Source organism: Marmota marmota, unplaced genomic scaffold, assembly GCF_001458135.2.
Source record: "Marmota marmota marmota unplaced genomic scaffold, marMar, whole genome shotgun sequence".
NCBI classification, from domain to species: Eukaryota; Metazoa; Chordata; class Mammalia; order Rodentia; family Sciuridae; genus Marmota; species Marmota marmota.
The window spans coordinates 15,893,673-15,919,077 of NW_026000196.1; the positions used below are offsets into that span (position 1 = coordinate 15,893,673).

The 25,405-nt window shown below is 43.6% G+C and overlaps 1 protein-coding gene across 1 annotated transcript in view; it reads right to left on the minus strand.

Annotated features, from left to right (window-relative positions):
- Nucleotides 1-1,845: 1,845 nt before the first annotated feature.
- The window catches only part of LOC107148356 (protein FAM169B), a 72,581-nt gene continuing 49,021 nt past the window's right edge, over nt 1,846-25,405 (minus strand). Inside the window, 4 exon segments of the mRNA XM_048790331.1 lie at nt 1,846-5,197; nt 6,773-6,875; nt 11,182-11,310; nt 14,909-15,091. Coding sequence (XP_048646288.1) covers nt 5,164-5,197; nt 6,773-6,875; nt 11,182-11,310; nt 14,909-15,091 — 449 coding nt within the window. The 3' untranslated portion in view covers nt 1,846-5,163.

The following is a 25,405-nucleotide window of genomic DNA, read 5'->3' on the forward strand; positions in this document are numbered from 1 at the left end:
TTCTTATTCCTAGGAAATGCAGTATAACAACTACTTCCATAGCATTTACATTGTATTAGTTATTGTCCATCATCCAGAGAGGATTTAAGGTATACAGGAGGGCTACATCGGTTCTATGCAAAGGCAACATTATTTTATATAAAGGACTTGAGCATCCAAGGGGTTGGTGTCTGTGGGGGGCCTAGAACCAATCCCCCCAGATTCTGAGGGATCACTATACCCAATGCTGAAACTGCCTAAAACCCCACTCCCTGAAAGAGAACTTGTTCTAGGGCCCAGTGCATCACAGTGAATGTCCATCACCAGTACCAGACCCTGAACTCTAAATGCAAGCTTCCACCTGACCATGGAGTCTCAGGTAGTCCACCCACGTGAGTCAGTTCATGAGTACAGGGTGGAACAGCCCTCAGGACAGTGCCTTTCATGGGGCATGGGCCTCCAGCCACTGCCTGCAAAGGACATGGGACCCAGAGACAGCTGCCTTCTATGACTTCTTGGTGGAATTTATAATATTCATTTTGGTGTCAAAAAACTTTTTCCTTAAAAACTCTCTTTGGGTGAAAAAGGGCATGCATTTAGAAAATAGCCGTTACTACTGAAATGACTACTGCTAAAAGTTCAGGCAGCCACAGCAAAAACAGATTGGACTTTGTCAAAATCATAAACTGTTTGTGCTTCAAGGGGCAACAAGAAGGGGAAAAAACACAACCCACGGAAGAGACAGAAGTAAAATCACTCTGATATGGGACTCATATCCAGAATATATAAAGAACAATTACAACTCAACAAGTAAAAGGTAAGGGACAAGGACATGAATAGACATTTCTCCAAAGACGTAAAAAGGTCAACAAACATGAAAAGCTGCTGAACATCATTAGTGATCAGGGATACGTGGACCAAAACCCCAATGAGAGGCCACTTTACACCCACAAGAAAGATGGCTATGTCAAAAAGACAGAAACAATGTTGGCTAGGATGGGGAGAAACTGGATCCTTCATAAATGGCTGGTGGGAAAGTAAAAAAGGTGACAGTTTGTAAACTATTTAGCAGTTCCTCAAAATGCCAAACTTCAAGTTTTCATACAACCCATAAATTCACTCCTATGTGATACCCAAGAGAAATAAAAATATATATTCACAAAAAGTGCATAATGTTCATGCAACGTTACTAATGATTTTCTCAATTTGTCATTCTAGCCAAAGCAATACTCAATCTAAAATTCCATCCACTGGTGAATAGATAACAAAACACCCTACAACATATCCATATAACGGAATATTATTGATTGGCAAAAAGCAATGATGCATAGATACACACTAAGATGTGAATGAAGCTTAGGAAGGTAATGCTAAGCGAAGAAAGCAAAGGACCACACAGTGACATGTGGAGATTCCACTCCCGTGATGTGTCTAGAATAGGCCAATCTTTAGGGAGAAAATACAGATCACAGCTGCCTGGGCTGAGGGGTGAGTGAAAGAGGGGAGACTATTAATGGATAGTTTCTTTGGCGGGGGGGGGGATTGTGGTGGTGGTAGAAGTCTGTAAATATATTAAAAATCACTGAATTGTGTACTTTAAATGAGTGACTTTTATGTTTGTAAATTATGTCCCAACAGAGCTGTTAAAAAATAATAGGCAAGACCACAGAGAAACTGAATAGTAAACAAAATTGATTTCATAAACCAACATACCACACACAAACATAAGCATATAGACATTCTGAGCAGAAGGGACTTGCACTGAGGCTCAGCACTGATATCGACTCTGCCACCTGGGGAGCAGGAGAATTTCTTAACTCTGTGATCAATTTACATGTCCTTATATGAAGTCATCAACACATCAGGTTTTCTTCCCTGAGATGATTTTTTTATTGAACAATTACTTCATCAAATCCCTGAGATAATTTTATCCAAACATTTTCACGTAAAGAGAAAACACTAGCCATTCATTGCGAACAGCACAATGTTCACAGCACCCCCATCATTTTAAAGGGAACATTCCAGAATCACACACAGAGCACCATTCAGCTGCAGATGCCAGTCCATTTCTGTGGTCTAGCCCTCTTTGCAGAGAACCCAGATGCAAAGAATGAGGGTGTGGGGCCTCATGACTTCTCCATCTAGAATTCTAAACTCTACTTCTATTCAATTGGACCCTTCCCTCTATGTAATTGGTGTAAGAGAGATAAAACTCCAGTGGACACTCCAGAAGAAACCCCTCTGGAGAGAACAGTTTCCCAGGTCAGTAATTGTGCTTCACTTATATTCCCAGGGTCCAGCACAGAACTTATCCCTGAGAAAGCACACATTCGTTGTATGACAGGATGGATGGATGGATGGATGGATGGATGGATGGATGGATGGAAAGATGGACAGAAAGAGAGATGGATGGATGAATGAGTAGATAAATGGAGAAATAATTAGAAGGAAAGAGGGAATGGGGGTGGAGACTGGATGGGTGGAAGCTAAATGAATGGATAGATGGATGGAGAGATGAATCAATGGGGAGATATAAAGATTAGGTGATATATGGTTGGGGAGATGAGTAGAGAAAGGGAGGGAATGAGGGTAGCTAGATAGATAGATGGACATATAGACAGACAGATGAATGGACCGCTGGATTCTTGGATGAAAATATAAGTAACAGAGGACCCACCACATGTGTCCTTTGACCACTCAGAACCACAGGTGCACTTCTAGAACTGGGGACTACTGCTGGTCTCCTCACCACCCCAAGGTTTGAGGCTCCAGGAAAGGCTTTGATTACATCACTAAGAAGATAGAAGCCCATTGTACAGGGCTCTGCCCAGGAACTGTGCCAGCTGTGCTCTATGGGCACTAGGGACACAGTGGCAACCAGAAAGGCTAGGGTTGACCCTGATGGAGGCTCTTGGAGCAACAGTGGGATGTGATGAAAAAAAAAAAAAAGTTGCAGAAGCACCAGTTCATGGTTCTATCACTTGAGAAGGAAAGGAGAAGGAGGTCAGGAGGAACACCTGAACTGAAACCAGATGTATGGGTAGGAATCAACTTGACTGACCTCGTGTGTGTGTGTGTGTGTGTGTGGAGAGAGAGAGAACACGCATGTCCAAGGCAGTGAGTGGCACGTGAGCAGACCCCAAAGAAGGAGAGCTGAGATCCACCATCCTAGGCAACCAGGACACAAAGGGCAAGGAGTACAACAAGCTGGGCCCATGACGACAGGCCCCTGGGTTCTCAAAGGCCACAATAAGCCACCAAGGGGTTGGGGGGGGGACCCTCAATGATGTGATCGGATCTGCCTTCACCTAGAAGTGGGCTGAATGTGGGCTGTCTGCCTCAGTGATGTGGCTCCCTGGCTGCTGAGCCACACAGCAAGCCCACTAGTCCCCACAGAGAGCAGCAGTGGAGCTGCCGAGCTCTGGCCTGTGGGGCAGGGGCGTGGGCTGCGAGCACTGGCCAGAGTCGCCCAGAGCCCTTCTTCCAACTCAGGCCTGAGGTGCAGCAAGCCAGGGTGCACCAGCCTGTGGATCTCACAGTGGGTCTGCCTAACTGGGTGGACAGTCGCTCCACACAGTGCCAGCTCTGAACCACCTGAGCATCCACGATCCACTTCCTAGGATGTTGAGATTATACGCAATAGGTGAGAAAATGGAATCAGGGCAGATCTTAATGGAGTTCAGACTCATGGATTGGCCAATAGCATCAGTGCTTTTCCAAACCCTGATGAGCACAAATTTGGACCAATTGCCTTGAACCAAGTGCTCTATAAACCCCTAGATTAGCAGCAACCTCTCTTGGGTCCCCACTTGTCCTGCAGACGTTCTATCTCTATTCACACCTGAATAAATCCTACTCTTATATTCCCTCATCCTCATCTGTGGATTTCACTCTTCAGAATCAGGAGTCAAGAACCCAGAAAGAAGAAGGCAGTGGCGAGCGGCTGTGGTCTGCTGCGACACTGGAGGGGACAGCCACCATTAAGAGTTGGAACCTGTTTCTCAGCTGCAGAGGCCTGCAACTTATGCAGATCCCACCTGCCAGCCAAAGGGGGAAACCCCCAGTTTCACCAGGAAGGTCTGCCAGCTTTCCCTAGGAAACCTCATTGCACATCAGCAATGGCAGGGCCCAAAGGCAGAGAAATCTCTACCAGCAGCTCCCAGAGAGCAGGCTCTAGGGCCCAGAAGCCTCCTGGATCCTGAAAGGCAGGCAGCAGTGGGAAACATTCAGCTGGCTTTACCAGCCTGGGGCAGATGGTGGCTGGGCTCTGTGTCCCTGCATGGCCAGGCACAGGCCATCAAGCAGGCTCTGGAGCTATTTGAGAAGGGGGAGGTTAAGGTCACATATGGATCAGCCCATTACTTTTAGTGACTTTTACTATCACACTGGGAGCCACCCAGATGTCAGAAAGGCCATCAGCCCAAATAGTGCCCAGTGGCTTCCCATCTAAGTTAGGTGATAGCGGACACCCACTTATAACCCACTAAAAGTCCTCCTATATATGGGCTGAGATAGGCATGAGGCCTTTGGTAGGTACAATGCTGGCCAGGTCCTGCTCTCAGGGAGCTCTGAAGTCACCAAAGGCTCCCAGGAAAGGAACCTGTCCCCTTGGAAACCTCTGGTGTCCATGATCTCATGGTCCCAACAGAGCTGCACCTGAAGAGAATTTCTATAGTACAGAGGGGGGACAGCATGGCCCTTCCCTGAGCTCACTTCCACCAAGGGAGGGAGATCTTCACATGGTTCCAGTGCAGCCTTGCAAATTTACCCTGAGGTATAGAAATCATGTTAGTTTAACCAGTAATCTTCTGAAATCTTTTGGAACTGCCAACAATTGGGAAAAATTTTCCACAACTCTGTAGAGTGCTCCATGCTTAATGAAGCCCTTTCTCTGTCTCCAGTACTGGGCACACACTGGAAGCCTGAGGTAGGCAGGCCCTGTGGCCACTATTTCAAGAACAAGAGGCTAGGCAGAGCCACATGGCTCTTGGGCCTGGATCCTGGGGAGCAAGCCAAGCCTCTGGAGGAGTCAGGAGCTGGGCAGCATGTGTTTCTGCCACAGCTTCCCCACCAGCCCAGGGACCGCCACTGTCCTCTTAACTTCCTTCCCTTCCAGCTCAGCCCAGCAAGGCCTCGTGGGTAGTCCAACTTCCTTTTCATTCTCTGCACAATCTTGATCGTTCTTCATATTTTCCAGTTCTTCTCCACAAATCTGCTCCTGAAACCAGAAAGGAATTCATAAGCATTCCAATTAACCACCACAATGAGGTCATCCTGGACATTCAGGGTCTGTGGGTGTCCTGCCCTGGTCATCCTTGCAATTCATATTGAGGTTTAAAATGATAAGCCAAGTTCAAGCACCCCCAACCAGCCCCAGAGAAACCACATTTTATATACAAGAGTGTGTATTTACTAAACAGACTGAAGAACAGCCCAGCCCCAGGAGATTTGAGAAACGGAGACAAAGAAGCCTTGCAATTGACCCTCCATGTCTGCTCCTCATCCACAGATTCAATTAACCATGAATTGACTATATACTTTATTTCTTGTCCTTATTCACTAAACAATACAGAAGAATGGCTACTTGCACAGCAATTAGACTGCGTTAGGTACTAAAGGTCATCTAGAGATGGTCTGAGGTATAGGTAGGATTGCACAGGTTATATGCAAATATACCACCGTTTGATATAAGGGACTTGAGCATCCCTGGATTCTCATATACAAGGGGGTCATGGAACCAGTTCTCCACAGATACTAAAAGACAACCATAATTTAAAAGCTGGCACTTTTGCTTGAGTGTGCAGGCACACTGTCAGGCATTACAATGCCCTGGACCCCTGCTGAATCCTCCAAGAGCCTTCAAGTTTAAGACAGGATCAGGGGAAGAAGCCAAGCACAATGTTCTCTGCTCAGTGGACTGGTAGGCTCTTCAGTTTACCAGTCTTTCTGTTGTGAACCGAAGAGTATGAGAGCCCCTTTCTGCCTGATGGTTGGAACTAATGTCAGACACAATGCAGCTTTCCAAGGCAATCCAGCATTTACTGGGATGTTTTATGCCTTCATGTTGAATCTTCTACTGCAGAATAATCTATTCACCAAATTGAGCAGTATTGCCCTACAATGTACAATTGTTAAGTTTGGGAGTTTAACATAATTACTCACTCCTTAGGGACTGAAGAACAAAGACTTTTCTGTACCAGAACAAATGAATCTTATCACAATTACACTATGTGGGTAAGTATCTGGTATGGCTTAAAAAAAAAATACTGAACAACCAGCCACCAAGAAATATTCAGCAACCATCCTTCCCCAAGACTCCACTTTACAATTACTCTGGATTATGCAAAAACTTAATACAATATTCCATTTTTGTGCAATCTGCTCTGGAGAGGCAGGGGAGGAAAGCAAGACAAATTTGTCTTGCTTTTGTTCTGCCTGAATGACACTGGTCCATGGCAGAATTTGAAATTCAGATTTTTCAGTATTTCCTTAACGATGCAAGACTACGGCTGATTCCCATGTGTTCTCGGTTTCATTTTGGCTCATTAGAGCCTGTCTAGCTTAGAGAGAAGACCACAAAAAGTCTAATTACAAAGGTTCTCCTCATCCCACCCTTCCCCCTGTGCCATATAGATTCTAAGGATAAAGCAATACAGCTGACTGCCAAGGAGAAGCCCACAGCCAGGTCATCTAGGGAGCTATCTTGCAGGTTCAGGTCACAGCTTCAGGAAACAAGGGCAACATAATTACCAAAGAAACAAGAAGTTCATAAGATAACACACCACTGCCATACCTGTGGCCGTCTCCATCAGCAAACTCTGTGGGTCTGTCACCCAGAGAAGTCTGCCCAAGATTGCTCAGGTCCTCCTTGGAATTTCCAGGGTGAACTGCCCTCCCTAAGCAAGAAAAGAGGATAAACAAATGGGGGCTGGTTCCAAGGGGCTGAGCAATTTAACACCTGGGGGATCCTTCCAAATGTACCGATGGCCCTAACCTCATTCATCTTCTTGACCTTCACATTAATCCTTGCTACACTGCTCTCCAGAGGATGAGAAGAGCTGCCAGGTGCCAGCAGACATAAAGTGGTGGTACTACTCAAGCATTTCTGAGCTAGACTTGAGATCTGTTCTTCAAACAAGAACAATTCAGGCATTCAATGGAGTCAAGTTTCCAGTCCCTTCTCTGCCTCCTGATGAGGTTACTCAAGAAAGGCCATACCACCATGTTAATTGAGCTTCACCCCCAATCCCCACCAAAAAGAGATGACTGTCTTGTCCTACTGTGTGCCTCCCCACTGAACACCCCCAAATCCATGGGGGTTCAGATTCCTAGGGAAAAATGCATGTTTGCCTTCAATCTGAAAATATATATGCAACACACATATATATAGACATTCAGCTGGCTTTACCAGCTAAAATATAAACACATTATTTAATTGTTATCAATACGAGTACATTTTTAAGTTTCTTTAAAGAACTATAAAATTAGCAAAATTTGGTTTGGCAAAATTTAACTCTAAGCACTTTAAAATATCAGCACACTTTAGTTCTCTCTGATAAATCAAGTTTTTATATCATACAGCAGTAGTTGTTCATGTACTTTATTAGCTTAGAAATGAGTTCAGAAGCCTTCTCAGTCTAATTCACTACTGTATCCCTGGAACCTAGGAAAGTGTCCAGTATATATAGATGTCTCATTACCAGATGTTAAATAAATTGGCAAATGGATATGTGAATGAGTGAGGGAGGGACTGAAATGAATAATCCTTTACCAATTTTTCAACTTCCCTGAGGTTATTATGTGTTATGGACTACAACATGCTAATAAAATATTAACTTGAATTTTATTCCTAAACAATTAAGGTTCAGTGGATTTTTTTTAAGGGAATGCACTTATTTAGGAGCACAAGTACAAATAACTCAGAACCAACCACAGAAACAAGTCAAGGAGGCACTTATTTCCATCCAGGGCTGCAGTAGATGACAATGGCCACGAGATGGAGCCACACAACCTGTCAAAGAGCAGCAGACTCGTGATTTTGCCCTCCACACTGTCCAGCAGAGCATATCACAGGAAATGACCATTGCTGCTGTACTGTACAACAAGCTGAAGCAAGTTTAGAACTGAAGCTTGGGTCCGGGGATGTGACTCAGCGGTAGGGATCTCGCCTAGCATGCATAAGGCCCTGGGTTTGATCCTCAGCACCACAAAAATTGAAAAAGAATAATAAAATGAAATGAAAAAGCTAGACAGAGAAAGAATTGCAGTTTGCTGGACATCAGACTTTAGAAAAGTAAGCCTGCTTCCCCATCTCAAATTGTTCACATCTCTTTTCACACAGTTCCTCTTCTTAAAAAAAAAAATTAAGTGTAAGCAAAGTATTTTCCCTATGAATAACAATGAATCCATGAAGTTTTCCTGGAGAAAGAAAGCAATATTGTGAACCTACAGAAGGAGAAAGAAGAACTAAATTCTTAAAGCAGCGTGCAATTAGTTCCTGCCTCCAGCAACATTTTTGCAAAAGAACATTTCACTGTTGATGTATTCGATTTCATTCCCTCCAGTAAAGAAACTTAAGGCATGTGCAGACTGACTGGGAAATCACATCAGATGGAATTATGATCCTATTGGTCAAGTTTCAAAGGCTTCACATGTAACTGAAGTGTAGGAAGAAAGAAATTTCCCACAAACTCAAAAGGTCTGAAAAATCTGTAAATATTTTGAGGGCCATTATAAGCCACAGATGTTATCAACAGCCAGGATTGTGCAAACTTTAAAAAGACCTCGTCCACAAATGAGGCTGCTTCGAAAATAGATTTTAAAACATTTGCAAGGAGCCCAAGTGAATTTCCCTTTGAAATGTTGTAAATGGTTCATGTTTTATTTAGAGTAAGAAGCAATCGGCTCCACTGGGCTTCTTGCTTATGATGCTATTTCTACCGCACATGAAATTGTAGGAAACCTCCAATTAACAGTCAGAAATTAAGGGACAAGAGAGAGAACTTGAAAAACAAGTGAAGAAAGAATCACTAATTAAAGACAAAATCTGGGTGGCCTGGTGTGATGGCCAGGGAAGAGAAGCTTCTGGAATGTGCCTTGTGTGGCGACCGGTGGGAAATTCTAGTCGGCTAACACTTGCTGATTTCCATGAAGGGAGAAGCAGATTAGAAACTGAGCAAGTGCAGAGCATCTGTGCAGATCTGTGATTGCATTTGCAGCCCCACTCACCAACTCGGAAAAAACCTGGGATGTCAGCACTAGCTGACATAATGGTTACAAGATGAAGCTGGTTGGCAGAAAACCTTCCTGAGTGAATTAAAATCCTGACTCTGGGCCCTGGGGGAGACAAGAGAGTGTGGGTGAAATTGGGAACTAGCCATGCTTTACCCAGGGAGTGAAAAGACCCTAACTTCGAGTCATTTTTTAAATTATAGAGTTTTAGTGATCTAATTATATCCTAATTATAATGATGACCCTTCCTTCCTTCAAGGGACTCGAGCATGCTTCTGAAATATTCTGTGTAAGTCCTATCATTTGCTGTTTGAAAGTAGATGTTGGTGAATCTCAGAGTGAATTAAAGCGACAGATCTGGCATCTGACTCCCAGATCAGCTTCCTCTGACCAGACCACACCAACTCCCAGCTCTTGAAATAACCCCCAGTGGAATTCTCCAGGAGGAAGCCATCTCCCCAATTAGGCAAAAGTCGTCCTCCTCCTCCCTTACCCCCTCCGGCCTCTGTGGTTTCCACATTCCAACATGCAATCCATTTTCTTTTTCCATCCCAGCCAAGCAACTGCAACCTCCAAGCACAAAGGCCATGGTCTCATTTGTGAGGCTCGTCCATAAACTCACACGACTGGTCAGCTCAGTGCCCAGGGATACAGACTGGCTTCCCTTCAATCCTAACTTGATGCCACAGGGCAAGTCACTTAACCGCCTCATTAGGATCACAGTCATGGCCCTGCCATGGCCTCCTTCCCTGGTACCTAGTCACCCCATTAATATCTGTAAAAATCCATTAAACCTTCCAGCTGAAAGGTGCCATAAAAGCTAAGCCTATTACTATTATCATCAATAAACTCCTAGGCACTCTTGCCTGTCACCACCTGAGGTAAATCAGTCACCCAGGTGGAGAGAAAACCAGGCACCTCAGGCCTATCAGCCCCCTAATGAGCCATCTGCAGCCATAGAAATGTCCAAAATTGACTCTGCCAGCAGCTCCCATTCCAGAAAGGAAGAGAGCCAATGCTTTAATTTGGGACAGTGAATTTAAACTGTTAGAATCCCCTGGTCTCCAAGGCACACACAGTCCCTGTGGCTTGGAGGGCTACTCCAACCCTGCCCTGGACCCTCACCTTGAGTGTGGGGCTGAGAGAGGACTGCAATGTGCAGTCCTTCCCCACTTGGGCGAAGGGGAAAGAACACTGTCAGAAAGCAGCTTGGAATCCAGAGACAGTGGGCATTCCCTGCTGGCTATTTAAAAGACATCTCACCTCCTGCCTCCCTTGGGAACCGCCAGCAAGGCCCTGTCCTCTCTTGAAAACAGCCCTCCATTCAAACGCCAGACAAACTCACTGGGGCACCGTCTTGAAAAACCCAGAACTGAAGACACCATGTGTGTCCATAAACAGGGAAGAAATAAATACACATCAGTACGGCATCATACTATGCTGCTGTTAAAAAGAATTAAACAGACAAAACAACGATTTAAAGAGCATTGTATGGTATGGCCCTTGACACAGGTGTGTGCTCCCCTCAGAGGAGAGAGGGAAGGGAAACGTGCTGCTCCCAGCAAACCCCTGGGCATCTTCTGAATTTTCATCCACGCGCACACCTCACCTATTCAAAATAACGTTTACAACTGATCCTAAATTAGACAGAGGCAATGGATCTTCTGAGATGTTTCAGTGATCTATTGAAACTGTTAAAGGGGAGAGCCTCTCAACCTCAGAGATCCTAATTGTCAAGTTGGGGGAGATCTTTTTGAGCAAGATGGACGGAAACGTGCTTCATTCAGGAAGAAAGTGTAGAAAAAAGGATAAGATGCCACCAGCCAGGTCTCATTCCCTTCTTTGTCCTTCCTACAACCTCAACAGAAAAAACACCTACAGGGGTCTGAATTAAACAGCGGAAGTTAATCTGCACTGATTATGGACACTAGGCATAACTAGGACTAAGGGCACCGTTCCTGTTCCACTCACCCTCTGGAAGTCTTGCCTGCTGCTGAACCTTGAGCCAGATGTTGACACGCTGACCCCGGGCCCCCAGGGCCCCCACCTCCCACAGGCGGCCTCGCTCCTCTGGATGGGCCAACAGGAACTGCCTACAGACTGAGAGAGAGGAGCACGAGCATAAGTCAGAGGACCCTCGCCCAACCCTGGTTCACTCCGGGCCAGCTCTCCCGCATCTGCAGACTCAGGCAGCTTCCAATTCCTCCTGCAGCAACCCCAGCTCGCTGCTCTGATCCCCGCTACCCTCAAACCACTCTCTCAGCAACCTCTCATGGACACAGAATTCTCACCTGCTCATGGGGGCTCCCATTCTGTACTGGTTTTCTAGGGCGGCTCTAATAAAATACAGTTGTCCCGTGGCAACCAAAGGGGATTGGTTCGCAGGAGCCACTGAAGACACAAAATCCAAAGTCCATACAGTTGCATTAAATAGTATGGTCTTTTCATGTAACTATGCACATCTTCCTATAGACTTTAAATCATCTCTAGATGATCTTTAGTACCTAATGCATGTAAATGCTATATAAATAGTTGTTATAGTTGTTACAATCCATGATTGATTGAATCTGCAAATTTGGAACTTGCAGATATGAAGGGCTGACTATACCACAGAAATTCATATGACAGAAATTTATTTCTCACAGCTCTGGAAGCTGGGAAGTTCAAGACCCAGGTGTGACAGGTTTGGTTTCTCCTGAGTCTCTTCTCCTTGAGAATTGCTGTCTTCTCCCTGTGTTCTCACATGGCTGTTTCTATGTATAGAGATCCCTAGTGTCTCTCTCTGTTCTTAAAAGGACACCAGCCATATTGAATTACGGGCCTACCTGCAGAAGCTCATTTCACTTTAGGGACCTATTAAAGTCCCTATATCTCCAAGTACAGTTACACCACAGGCTTCAACATTTGGAGGGACACTATTCAGTCCTTAATGCCATCCCACTTAGGGTTTTTGTTGTTGTTGTTGTTTTGTTTGTTTGTTTTTGTTTTTGGCTGAGGACTGAACTCAGGGACACTTAACCTCTGAGCCACATTCCAAGATATGGGATCTCACTAAGTTGCTGAGGTTGGCTTTGAACTCGCGACCCTCCTCCCTCAGCTTCCCAAGTCACTGGGACTACAGGAGTGCACCACCATGCCCAGCTCCATCCTTCCTCCTTGACCAGCCTCCTCTGCCTTCCTTCCTCTCCCATGGAAGCTTCCAAACTCATTGTCCACAGACTCCTGGATTCCAGAGGCCCCTCAAGGCACACTGACTTGTGAGCCCATGTTCATAGGATGAGCATCTTCACATGATAGTGCCCCGACTCCAGGCAAATGATAAAATGCTTCTGGTTCCGAAGGTGTCCATGGGGACTTCAAGTCTGCTCCTAACCTTTGAATGGTCCAGGGCAAGAGTGCAGGTGGAAACATACAGAGCACAATGCTATTATAAAGGTGGAAATTGTGCCAGGAAAGTGGTAGATCTCACATGTTCTGCCCTCCTTGCTGACAAATATAACTTCCTAACAACCGAGAAAGCCAGTTTTAAATTTAGAATTCTTGGACACCTTGGAATTGTGCATCAGAATGTGGCAACACAGGAGAGCCAGCCTCCAGCCTCCAACCCACTGCCTACCCGGCCTCCTCCCACTCACCCCCACCCACACTCCATCCACATCCCACCAACAGCCATCCCTGGGGCCGACAGTTGTGCAGATGGGTGCCGTGGTTCACCAGCATGGGCACAGATCCAGGGATGGAGTCAGGCCCTCAGCAACACTGTCAGGAATTTGGGGGTTCTGATATTCTGAGTGGGTTTAGAGGGAGCGATATAGACAGGGGTGGGCACATCCCCTTGAGCCCATGGAGTCCTCAACCCATGGAGAGGGACGCAGCAGAAAAAGGACTCAAAGCCTGGAGCTCGGAGCAAAAGTCCCTCTTGTCCAGCTGGAGGGCAAGACTGCACTCAGTAAAAGCCGGACAGCGGGGTGTGGGTGGCTGAAGCCCCGAGAGAAATGTGATTCAGAATCAGCCCTTTCAAGTGTTTGCTGATGGAGACACAGGAGGGGCAGTGGGGATCCATAGCACTGGCCCTTGCAACATGGGATCTTTGGCTTCTTTAGCAAGATAACCTGACATCCTGAGGTGGCCTGCACTGGAAAGACCTGCTTTCTCTGGAGACCCTTAGGGGGCCTGCACCAGGGTAGGGCAAGTCTCTCCAACAGAGGACTCAGAAGCAAGAATGAGGAGAAGAGATTGGCAGGGTGTGGATGTAGATGTAGGACCAGCTTCCTGGGCCCCAGAACTCCCCAGCACCGGAAAGTGAGCTGCACAGTGCGGGCATCCTTGAGCACTCTGCAGAAACTCAAGGCTCTCCAGAGTTTAATAATAATAGCCAAAGGGTCTGAAAAATACCAAGAAACAACTAAACCCACTTGAGGGAAAATCGTTTGTGCCTGCTTTCTTTGTGATTTCAGAGCAGGAGAAGTTTATTTGCCTTTCCAACTTTCCTGTCCATTGTTCTCTTCATACCAGAAGGACCCTGGAAACTCAATACTAAGGATTCAAAAACATCTGAATGACACAAAGTGAGGCAAGGCCAAATTGAGCTAGTGTCCTTTCACGAGGTGACAAGGGGACCTGAAGAGATCTCTCCAGACACCCACTCTTACTGACTCAGAGTGATGTCTAGCAATTGAGTTTCCTCTGGCAAATGCAAACAAAGAATAGAAACCACTTGGAAAGAGATGCAGTAGGGTGATCGTGGAGGAGGGAGAGGCCTTCTTTTGTGGTGAGGGTGTCAGGGATCTTGGAACTCACTGCATGTGCAGTGTCTTTCCATCATCTCCCGCCTGCCCACAGCTCCTGGACTCTCCCTGTGGCTTCTAGTTCAATGGACAAAGTGATGAACTATAAGCTTCAGTTGAATGAGCAGAGTTACTGGGAGGATCCCGGCAGCAGTTCCCTGGATTCCACTTCTCCCTGAGGTTGATGATTTGTTTCTGATTACAGATGGTCCTTGACTTACAATGAGGCTGCCTTCCCCAAACACATCAGAAGTTGATAATTTGAAAATGCATGTAATACTCCTAACTGACTGAACCTCACGGCACAGCCCAGGCTACCTTAAACGTGTTCCGAACACTTACCTCAGCCTACAGCTGGACGAGCTCATCGAACACAAAGCCTATTTTATAATGAAGTGTGGAATATCTTGTGCAATTTATTGAACATCTGTATCCAAAAACCACTGGCAACACAGCCTCCTGTAGACTCTTGACTATTTGCCCTAGCCATCACGTGGCTGACGGGGAACTGCGGCTCACTGCCTGTTCCCACCGTCTCAAGAGACGGTATGGGACCACGTACTGCTAGCTCAGGAAACATTAGAAATTCAAAATTTGAAGTACACATTCTACTGAATGTGTATTGCTTTCACACCACTATAAAGTAAAGAAAAAAAAAATCCTAAATCAAATCATCATGAGTCAGGGATCATCTGCATATTCAAATCCACTTCCCAGGTTGGGAAAGTTTTAATCCTAGAGATCAAAAATGAGGTCTCTGTGCTAAAACTGTGGAAGACTTCTCAGGAGGGAGGCAAAGCCAAGGCCTGCTGTGCCCCAGAGGGCTCCATCTGCTCAGAACCACCTAGAATGCACACGTGTTATTCACCACTGTTACCCAAATCCCATCACACACCATGCAGTGGGCTGACCTCCGTACATGGCAGGAGAAATTGGGCAACTGAGCCCCAGGGCATCATCTTCTCGGAAAGTATCACAGAAGTCCTGCAGCATGGCTGTCCCTAGACCTTGGCGACGATGTTTCCTCCTGACAAACACAGTATCGAAGACAGGCAGCAGATAACATGCACCAGTGCCATTGCCACACAGGCTGCCTGCAGGGGAAGCAGGAGACACACATTGTTTCCTGGGCTGGATGCTGCTCTACCAGGACCCTGTGGGACCCTCGCACAGCCAGCGTCATTGATATCACCTGGAAGCAGAGTTAGTTTCACAAGCTAAACAACTGGCGCTAAAACAGCAGACGATTCCAAACCACCAGACTCTAGTTGACCCCTATTATTAATTGCTACAAGGGCAGTCCCTGGACCACTGCACTGAAGTGAAAAGCAAACCTGGGAGACTGAGCGGAGCAGGTGGCTCATGTACCCAGACTCTTCAGATCTCTCCCTTCACCGAGACCTTCAGAGCCAATGACAATTATCTGAAAAACATCAAAGCCCTCTTTGGAAAAATGAAACCTGAAGCCAGAGGATGTGGGCTAGGAGACCATCCCAACCTATCTCCAGAGTATGGACAAAAAGGACTCACCATGTCCCTTTATAGCAAAATGCACGCACTTCCTATATCCACACCCCTCTGCATGTGATTTTGAAGTTCTTCTCCTCAAGAGATGGGGTCTGTTTCCCTCCCTGCTATAGTCTAGGCTGGCAACAGGGAGAGATCTGAAGAGTCTGAGCAACAGAATAAGGCCAAGTAACAATACACCAATTCTGAGCCTGTCCCTCAGGCATTCGGTGTCTGTCTACCACCCGCCACAAAAATAAGCCCAGGCCGGAGCTGGGGTTGTGGCTTAGTGGCAGAGTGCTTGCCTAGCACATGTAAGGCACTGTGTTTGATCCTTAGCACCACATAAAAATAAATTTAAAAAAATAAAGGCATTCTGTGAGATGGACATCATTACCCCAGGTACTTCTATGACTGCACATATGGCGTGACGCTACCTCTTGTACAACCAGAGAAATGTAAAGTTGTGCTGGAATAATGAATCAAAATACATTTTGCTGTCATGTATAATACCTAATTTTTAAAATTTTTTTAGTTTTGTTATATGAAAATAAATAAAATTTTTAAAATAAAATAAAGGCATTCTGTCCATCTGCAACTACAAAAAAAAAAAAATTTAAATAAACCCAGGCCAGCTTGATAACATGACAAAAACATGGCTCGGGCATCTTGGTGGTCCCAGCCAACCTCAAGCCAGTTCCAAGAACAAAGCCACCTACCTGGCAGGTAGTTACCATGAACACATAGCAAGTCCAGCCAAGACCAGAAAACCACCCGCTGAGCCCAGCCCAGAATATCAACCCAAGGAATTGTTAGTTAAATAAACATTTATGTCAAAAATGAATGAGTAGAGCAACCAGCTTCTCAGGAGTTTTAGATGGGAGGATTGAGAGAGAGTCCAAGGCCAGCCTGGGCAGCGTAGTAAGAACCTGTCTCCTGCAGATGCAGCTCAATAGTGGAGCACTTGCCTAGTATGTGTGAGGCCTGGGTTCAACCTCTAGTACTGGAAAATGGAAGAAAGAAGGAAGGGAGGGAGGAAAGGGGAAGCGGAAAGGAGAGGACATAATCTATGTCTAACAAGGAACCTCAACTCACTTGAGACTGTAATTGTAAAATATTTGTAATTTCAGCCTCAACATGCTTGAGAAGATAGTATCAACTTGTTTGAAATTCTATGACTTCAATTGACAAAAAAATGAGAACAATGTCCCCCTAATGTTAAGTTTCCAAAGCTGAGAAAGTGTAAATTTATATAAAGAGGCGAGCATTAAAACACAGTAAATACTTAGGAGTATATTTAACAAAACAAGTGCAAGCCTTGAGCAGTAAAAAGTACAAGTTATCTGAGGGAAACAAAAGAGCTAAATGAGAGAAATTCCATGTTCACTGATCAAATTACCCAATTCTGTTCCCATGACAATTCTTCCCAAACTGATCTATAATGCTAGCCCATCAAAATACCAGCAGGCTTTTTGGTGAAAATTAACAAGCTGATACTAAGTTTTACATGAAATGCAGTCTCTTGGAATAATCAAAATAACTTTGAGAAAGAGCAAAGTCAGAATCCTTCCACTACCCAATTTCAAGCCTTTGTCAAATATTGAATTGAGTATTGAGTAGTGGCTCAAAAGCAGATCAGTGGAACAGACCTGAAGTCCAGAAATAAACTCCTATGCTTCAATTTTCACAAAGGGGAAAGGACAGTCTTCCAACAAATGAGGCGAGATGATTGGACATTCATCCACAGGAAGAAAATGAATGTAGACACAGACTCTTCACAAAAAAAAAAAAAAATTAACTCAGATTGGATCATAGAACTAAATGTGAAAGCAAAACTATAAAAACTCCTAGAAGATAACATTGGAGACAACTGAGGATGACCTTGGGCATGGCAATGACTTTTTAGATACAACATTAAAGGCAAGATCCATGAAAGAAAAAGTTGACACAGTGGACTTCAGGATACAGGATGTCTGTGAACAGAGGAGTGAATAATGGTTTTAGTGTGGAATTAAGTGATGATTGGAAAAAGATTCTCTTCCCAGACTGTGGCTCTTCTTTCATTGCTGTGACTTTTATAACAGCCTACAGAATGACAGCACATCTCTGCAAAATCTCACTTCAGGAGGAAGGGATTTTTTGTTGAAATAAAAGAGTGTTTTGCAAGAAAAAAAAGAAGAAGAAATAGAATGTCTGCTTGTGAAAGGCGTCATCACAAGAATGAGAAAACAAGCCACAGCGTGGGAGAGATCACATGAAAATGGCACATCTGATGAAGAACTGTTACCTAAGCCAGGCTTGGGGGACACGCTTGTAATCCCAGAGACTTGGGAAGCTGGGGCAGGAGGATCCCAAATTCAAGATCAGCTCTCAGTAACTTAGCCAAGATCCTAAGCAACTTAGAGAGACCCTGTCTTAAAATAAAACATAAAAAGGGTTGGGGATGTTTCTCAGTGGTTAAGAACCCCTGGGTTCAATACCTGGTACCAAAAAAAAAAGTATTAGGTAGTTTTTTAAATGAAGTTGAACCCTCACCTCACGTCATACACAAAAATTAATTCAAAATGGAGTATAGACATAAATGCAAGAGCTAAAACTGTTAGTGCTTTTAGGGAAAAAAGCAGGAAAAAAATACACAATCTTGGGTTAGACGAAGAATTCTTAGAGTCAACACCAAAAGCATTCTTGATTGACAAATCTAACTTGATCAAAATTTAAAACAATCTTTTGTGTCGAAACACACCACCAGTAAAGGGAAAAGCCAAGCCTCAGGCTGCAAGAATATGTTTGCAAATACCATTTGTGATAAAAGGCTGTAGCCAGAATAAAAGACTCTTACAATTCAATAAGAAAACAAATAACCTCATTAAAAATGGACAGAAGATTTGGACAGACATTTCTTCAAAGACGACATTCACATGGCCAATTGTCAATGAAAAGCTATTCAATACCACTCGTCATTAGGGAAATGCAAGTTAAAACCGCAATGAGATGCCACTTTGAGCCTCCCAGAATGGCTAGAACCAAAAAGACAAGCAATAATAAGTGTTGACAAGGACATGCAGGAAACTGGAAACCTCAGATATTGCTGATGGAAGTTCACAGTGGTGCAGCAGGTTTGTGCAATCACTTGGCAGTTCCTGAAAAAGTTAAACATAAGCTTACCAATTAATGGAGCAAGTCTACTCCAGGGAACCTAACTAAAAGAAATGAAAACACATTTCCACACAGATGTGTAGGTGAATATTTATAGCCACATTATTCACAATATTCCCAAACTGGAAACAATCCATCCGCTGATAGATCCATAAGCAAAATACAGTATAGTCACACAGTGAAATATTACTCAGCAATAAAAAGGGATGAAGTACTAACAAATGCTACAATTTACATGGACCTGGAAAACACTAAGCTAAGTGAAAGAATCCAAATGCCAAAGACAATATATCATATCATTGCATTTAGGTGAAATGTATAGGAAAGGCTAATTGGTAGGGGAAAAAGGCAGATCAGCGGCTGCCTAAGGCTGCAACGGAAACAGACTAACACCACAGAACACTTAGCAGGATAACAGAAATATCCTAAGACAGGACTTTGGTGATGGTTACACAACTATCTATATTTGCTAAAAAAAATAAAATAAAATAATTGAATTATACACTTGTGATTGGTAAGTTTTACAGGATAGAAAATTTTACTTTGATAAAATGGATATTAAAAAGTCACAAAGAGAACATGCACAGTAGGGTGACTAGAGTTTATAACAATTTATTGTGTATTTTATAAAGAAAAGAGTGAAGTTTAAAGGTTCCCAACACAAAGAAACGATAAATGTTTAAAGAGATGGAAATGCTAATTACCTTGATCTGATCATTACACATTTTGTATACATGTTATCAAATATCATACATACCCCATAAATATGCATCATTATTATTATGTGTTCATTTTTAAAGCTATGTTGAATTAATATCTTCAAAATATTTTAACAGATCAAGTATAAAAAGGGAGAAAGAGTAATTTTACAGTGGAGAAACTCACAGGACTCCCACCTTAATTGAGGGACCAAGGTTATCACTACCCTTAATGAGATGTCACGCACCCTGCCCTCTGATATATAAGAATATATCTGTGCTCTCCTGTTCCCCAAGCCTATAACTCCAGTCTAATCATGAGAAAACATCAGACAAACATAAATTAAGGGACATTCTAAAATCACCTGACCAGTACTCTTCAAATGTATTCAAATGACGAAAAAACAAGAAATGGTCACAGACTGGAAGAGGAGACCCAGGTGACCTGAAGAGCAAATGCCTCACACTGTTCGGGATCAGGGACCAGAAGAGAAGGAGGCTATGAGAAGGAAATTAACTGATGCTATTTTTTGTTTGTTTGTTTGTTTGGGACATTGTACCACAGCTACGTGAGATGTGGATATTAGGGAAGATGGGTGAAGGGCACACAGAGCCTTTCTGAACTTTCTTCATAACTCTTCTATATATCTAAAATCCCCTCAACATGAACAGCCAGAATAGGTTTTATGGATTCATGTATTTTATTGGACCAAATCTATAAAATCTATAAAACTCAACCCCGTTTCTAGAGACTCATAAAAATTAGAAAAAGTCTATAAAATTAGATATCATTTCTCAGCCATCAGAACCGTAACCACAGAGACCTTGGACAACACCAAGTGCTGGCCAAGATGTGATGCAAGAAAGCCTCCAGCCTTGGACGGGTGGAAATGTGAGTGGGCACAACCGATCTGCAACCCAGATGAGCATGACCTTCACCTAGAAATGCTGAGCTTGCACCTACTCCACAGCTAGGAATTTCCTAATAATTACATGCCACAGACCAGTGTTTCTTAAACCATTTTCATAATCACCAATCTGAGGAGCCTTTTTCAAAATTTGTTCCTAATCTCCACCTCCACCAAATGAAATACTGAGGGAAAACACTTTGTTGGATAGTGTCATGTTTTGAAGAGCCACAGACCACTCTAATATCTAAAATCTGTTTGCTCCCTGAGTTTGGATCTGAAGTGTCCTCTAAAATTCCACATGGTAAAGGCTTTCTCCCCAGAGAGGTGCTGGTGGGTGGAGGCAGGACCTTCCGGAGGTGGGGCCCAGTAGGAGGTATTCAGGTTAGTGAGAGTATGTCCCCTAGAACAAAATTTTGTCACACTGGGGACAATACCTGTTCACTGAGGAGTACATGACTAGGTCAGTAGTTCTGAAACTTCAGAGTACATGGAAATCACCCAGAGGGTTTGTTAACACAGATTGCTAGGCCCTATAGAATCTCTGCTTCAGTAGGTCTGGGATGTGATCCAAGAATTCCTGGATCCTATAAAACATGAGCAAAACAAAACTGTGCCTGCTGGAGCCATCTAAAATGTAGAGTCACTCAGCAACGAAGCTGCATGATAGTCTTGACTCGACACAGTCACAGTCCAGGCCGAGACTTTAGAAAAGGGATTCCTCCATGGAATATTATGGGATGCCTGACAAACCCATGTCTCTTCTTTGAAATTACTCTTATCACAGCCACAAAGAAATACAGCTGGATGGCCTTATCCGAACCACAAAACCCATGTCAGACAGTTGAGCTAAAGGAGAACCAACAATCCACAAGAATCCCATCCAGAGGCCAGCAGGGCTGACCTGATTCTTTCTAGAACTTGGAATGAATGAAATGACATTAGGATTGCCCTACATCATGAACCTTTAGGACAGGTGGAGCTAGAGGCCAGGTGGGCATCACAGCAAACCAAGGCAGAGTTCTAAGAAAGAAGTGGAAAACATATGTGAGTAAAGGAAGCTGTTTTGCATCCATGAGACTGGATGGGTACCCACTGCAGCATAAGGAGCCAAGTCATACCTGATGAGCTTCTTCTGTACCCTTCCAGAGCCTTCCTACCCTGCAAGTCCTGGAGTACACTCCTATTCTTTACAACAGCAACCCCCTTCTCCTTGGATGGCAGAGTTGGTACCAGAAACTGCACCACTCAATTTTTGCTACATATGTTTCCATTAATGTCCAGATGGTGACATGAGAGACTCCTGCTTAACAGGATAACAGTGCCAGGGGGACTGATGGGGCTGGTGTCTACAGAAGGCGAAAGCAGGAGGCCCCAGCCCAGGCAGGACTGAGGCCAGCTCCACAGTATTGCTGAGTCTCACAGGTCACAGTCTTGAGTTCCTAATCACCTCATCTAATATTCTCAAGTGCCACTCGTTATGACTTCGTTACTTTTGGGTATTCAGGAATCTGTAATGCAAAATTGTTCTTTTTAGATTTTTATGCGAACGCAAAATATTTATAAGCTCTGTCTTAAATTAGCCTCCTTTCCAATCCCCAATCCGGTATTCTCTCCCCCTGAATGTTAACAGTCTTATGGACTGGTGGTTTGGAAGCAAAAATTAAAGTAAACCCTCACTGATTCTTACTACCTAGGGAGAATTTCGGCACAAAACAGTGAAAAGACTAAAGTTTCAATATTTTGTAAGAATGGCAATTAAGGAACCATCAAACAAAGAGAGAAATTCAAACCAGTCTGCTAGCAAAATGTTTCCTAAGAGAAGTCTACCTGTAAATATTTCATTCATTCTATACAAAGGCACCCACCTGCTTCAAAACTAAATATGCCCCTCAGACATAAAGTGGCACAGCCTACTGATGAACACGCTGATGGGGACAAATCTCAAAGGCATTATGCTGAGTGATAAAGTCAATCTCAAAAGGTTGGATACTGCACAGTTCTATTTATATGATATACTAGAAAAGACAAAACTATAGTGATTAAGAAATTAGGGGCTGGGGATATAGCTCAATTGATAGAGTGCTTGTCTCACATGCACAAGGCCCTGGGTTCATCCCCAGCACCACAGATAAAAAAAAATTTAAAAAAAGGAGGAGGAGGAGGAGGAAAGAAAGAAATGACCAGGGGTTGATAGAAGCTAAGCGCAGAAGTCGGGGGATGAGGGAGGCAATGAATATAAAGTAATAACATGAAGGTTGGCTGTGTTATAGGGACCTATGTGTAGGTTAAATTCCTAGAACTATAAAGTCCCCAAAGAGGCAATTTCAATCCTCAGTACAAAAAAAAAAAAGAAAAGAAAGAAAATAGACAATTTCAAAGTCTCATACACAGAAAAAAAATGAATATGCTCCTTGACTTAATATATGGTTATATCCAAAAAATAACCATCATAAATTGAAAATAATTAGAAACATATTCAACAGACCTAACCTACTGAACTCCCAGTTTAGTAGCACAGTACACTGCACAGTGTGGCTGTTGGGCTCCATGTTGGCAGGGCTGACTGGCGCTGTGGCCCCTTGCTGCTGCCCGCATCACCAGAGTATTCTACCACATCGCACTTTCCTAGAAAAACACCAGAATTCCAACTGCAGTTCCCGTTGAATATGTATCACTTTCACACCATCATAAAGTCCCAAAACAGTAAGTTGGATCAGCTTCCGTCATGGCCCAGCTGTACCCTCTTCAATAGGTAGAACCTGCCCCCAGGACCCTGTGGATGCAGTGAGTTAGGCCTTTGGTTTTCCCAGTAGAATGAAACTCCAACCTTCAGGCTAGCCCCAGCTGAATCAATAGATATTCTCCATCACTGGGAAAAGCTGAAGAGCTCACCACGTGCAGTGCCCATACCCTAAGATCGACACAGCACTTCCTAACACTGTGACGAGCACCACAGACAGAGCTGAGACTGAAGATCATCACTAACTGCTCAACTGCTGAACTATCCACCCTTCTGGTGGTCAGCTAAACCACATGTATCTGATAGTGATACTGCAGTTTGGATGTGGTTAAAGTGTCCCCAAGGGCTCCTGTGTTGAAGTGCAGTGCTCCACATGGTGCTCTTGGGAGAGCCTAGTGGGAGGTCCTGGAGTCTTGCTGAGGGCACTGCCCTTGGAATGGCTTAAGAAAGCTGTTATGTGAGCCCCTCCGTGGTTGTTTCAAAGAGATTGTTATAAAAGCAACAAGCTTTTATAGCCCCTCCCCTTCTCTCAGCCTCCAAAACTGAACTAAATAAACCAGTTTACTTTTATAGCTGGTCTGTTAGGTATTTCAGTATAGTGATGATAATACAAGTGACTTTTCACAAATTATATGAGTAAAATAATAAATACTATGAATTATATCTGATCATCAACTAAATTTTCTGTTTGTCTTACCTACATGCTACTAATAACAATCATTTTTAAATTCATCTAAGTAATTTCTTCTCTCAACTACAAAATGAGATGAGGAGATAAGGGATTAAAAAAAAAATCCTCCATCCATACCTGAACTCTCAAATAATGATGGTGGAAAGAAGAGATCATGCAAATCTCCACATGAAAATTTTAAAATGCTTAAAGATACTGTAAGACATCCGATAGCTGATAGAAGCCAGAAATCTAATTTCTGAAAACAGGTAAAAACCTGTGAATTTGCAGCTTATTAGCTAGAAAATATAATTTCAACCCCAAGGCTACAGAAAACATTGGTGGAGAAAACTGTAGCCAGACCAGGTAAATGTATCAGATACAGAGAATTCAGAAGTGGGAAAGCAGCAGAAATTTAATAAGAAAGTTCTGGCAGCATGAGAACCACAAGATGAGCAAGACCAAATGCAGAACATAAACTTCCTGTGTCGGGCGTGGTGGCGCACGCTTGTTATCCCAGCAGCTTGGGAGACTGGAGCAGGAGGATGGAGAGTTCAAAGCCAGCCTCAGCAAAAGTGAGGCACTAAGTAATTCTGTGAGACCCTGTCTCTAAATAAAATATGAAAAAGGGCTGGGAATGTGGCTCAGTGGTTAAGCGTCCCTAGATGAAGAAGAAGAGGAAGAGGAAGAGGAAGAAGAACAAGAACAAGAACAAGAACAAGAACAAGAACAACTTCCAAAATCTCTAGTTTATAGCTAATTTATAAATGAGTAAAGGAGACCTCAAAGGAATGGGGGGGAGCAGCAAGCAGGGGGAGATCAAGAAATTAGAGAGAGATCCACTCTTGAAAGATGGAACTTTCAGTGAGTTTGGTACTTTTCTTAACCAAGGGTACTCTCCAATTTGGGTGGCTTAAGTGGCATAAGGCTGAAGCAAAATGGTTCAAAGGATCAGAATAGAGTCCAGAACAGGCAGAAGTAAGAAAACTACTGAGAAGGTAAGTCACACCCATGTCCAAAGCTTGTCAGCCCAGGACTCACAGAGCAAGACTAAAGAAGCAGCCACAGGAAGCCAAACGATGTCAGCAGCCATGTATCATAAAGGAGACAAAGTTGGCAGTTTGAATCCGGGTAGATTAGATGCCTTCTAGCACAAAATCCAAAAATCCTCAGAAAACAGAGGAATTCATTTTCTACAATATGGTTGCCATTTTTTTTCAACCAAAAATTCCTAAACATGCAAAGAAACTGGAAAGTATGACCCATCCCCAGGAAGGTGAGGAGCAGTCAGTTATATTCAATATAATTGACTCTAATAGCTATCAATAGACAAGGACTTCAAAATACCTTTACAGATATGTTCAATTAATTAAAATGAAAAATGTATGGTCAACCAGCAAATGAATATAGAATTTCAACCACAAAAACTGAAAACTAGAAATATTCATTGAAATTCTAGAACCGAAATACAAAAATAACACTTTCAAGGGGCTAAACAACAGATGATAGATGGCAGAGGAGCCTGACATAGATCAAGAGTGGTCAAATCACACTGATGAGAGTGAATATGAGATCAAATAAATCCTGGACAAGCAGAGCATACACACGATGTAAATAGAGTTCAAAACCAAAATCAGCTCTTTCTCCCCAAAGAAAAACACTCAATTCTGACAACATCACATCCACAAGTGGTTTATTGGGATTTTTTTTTTTTTTTTTTTTTTTTT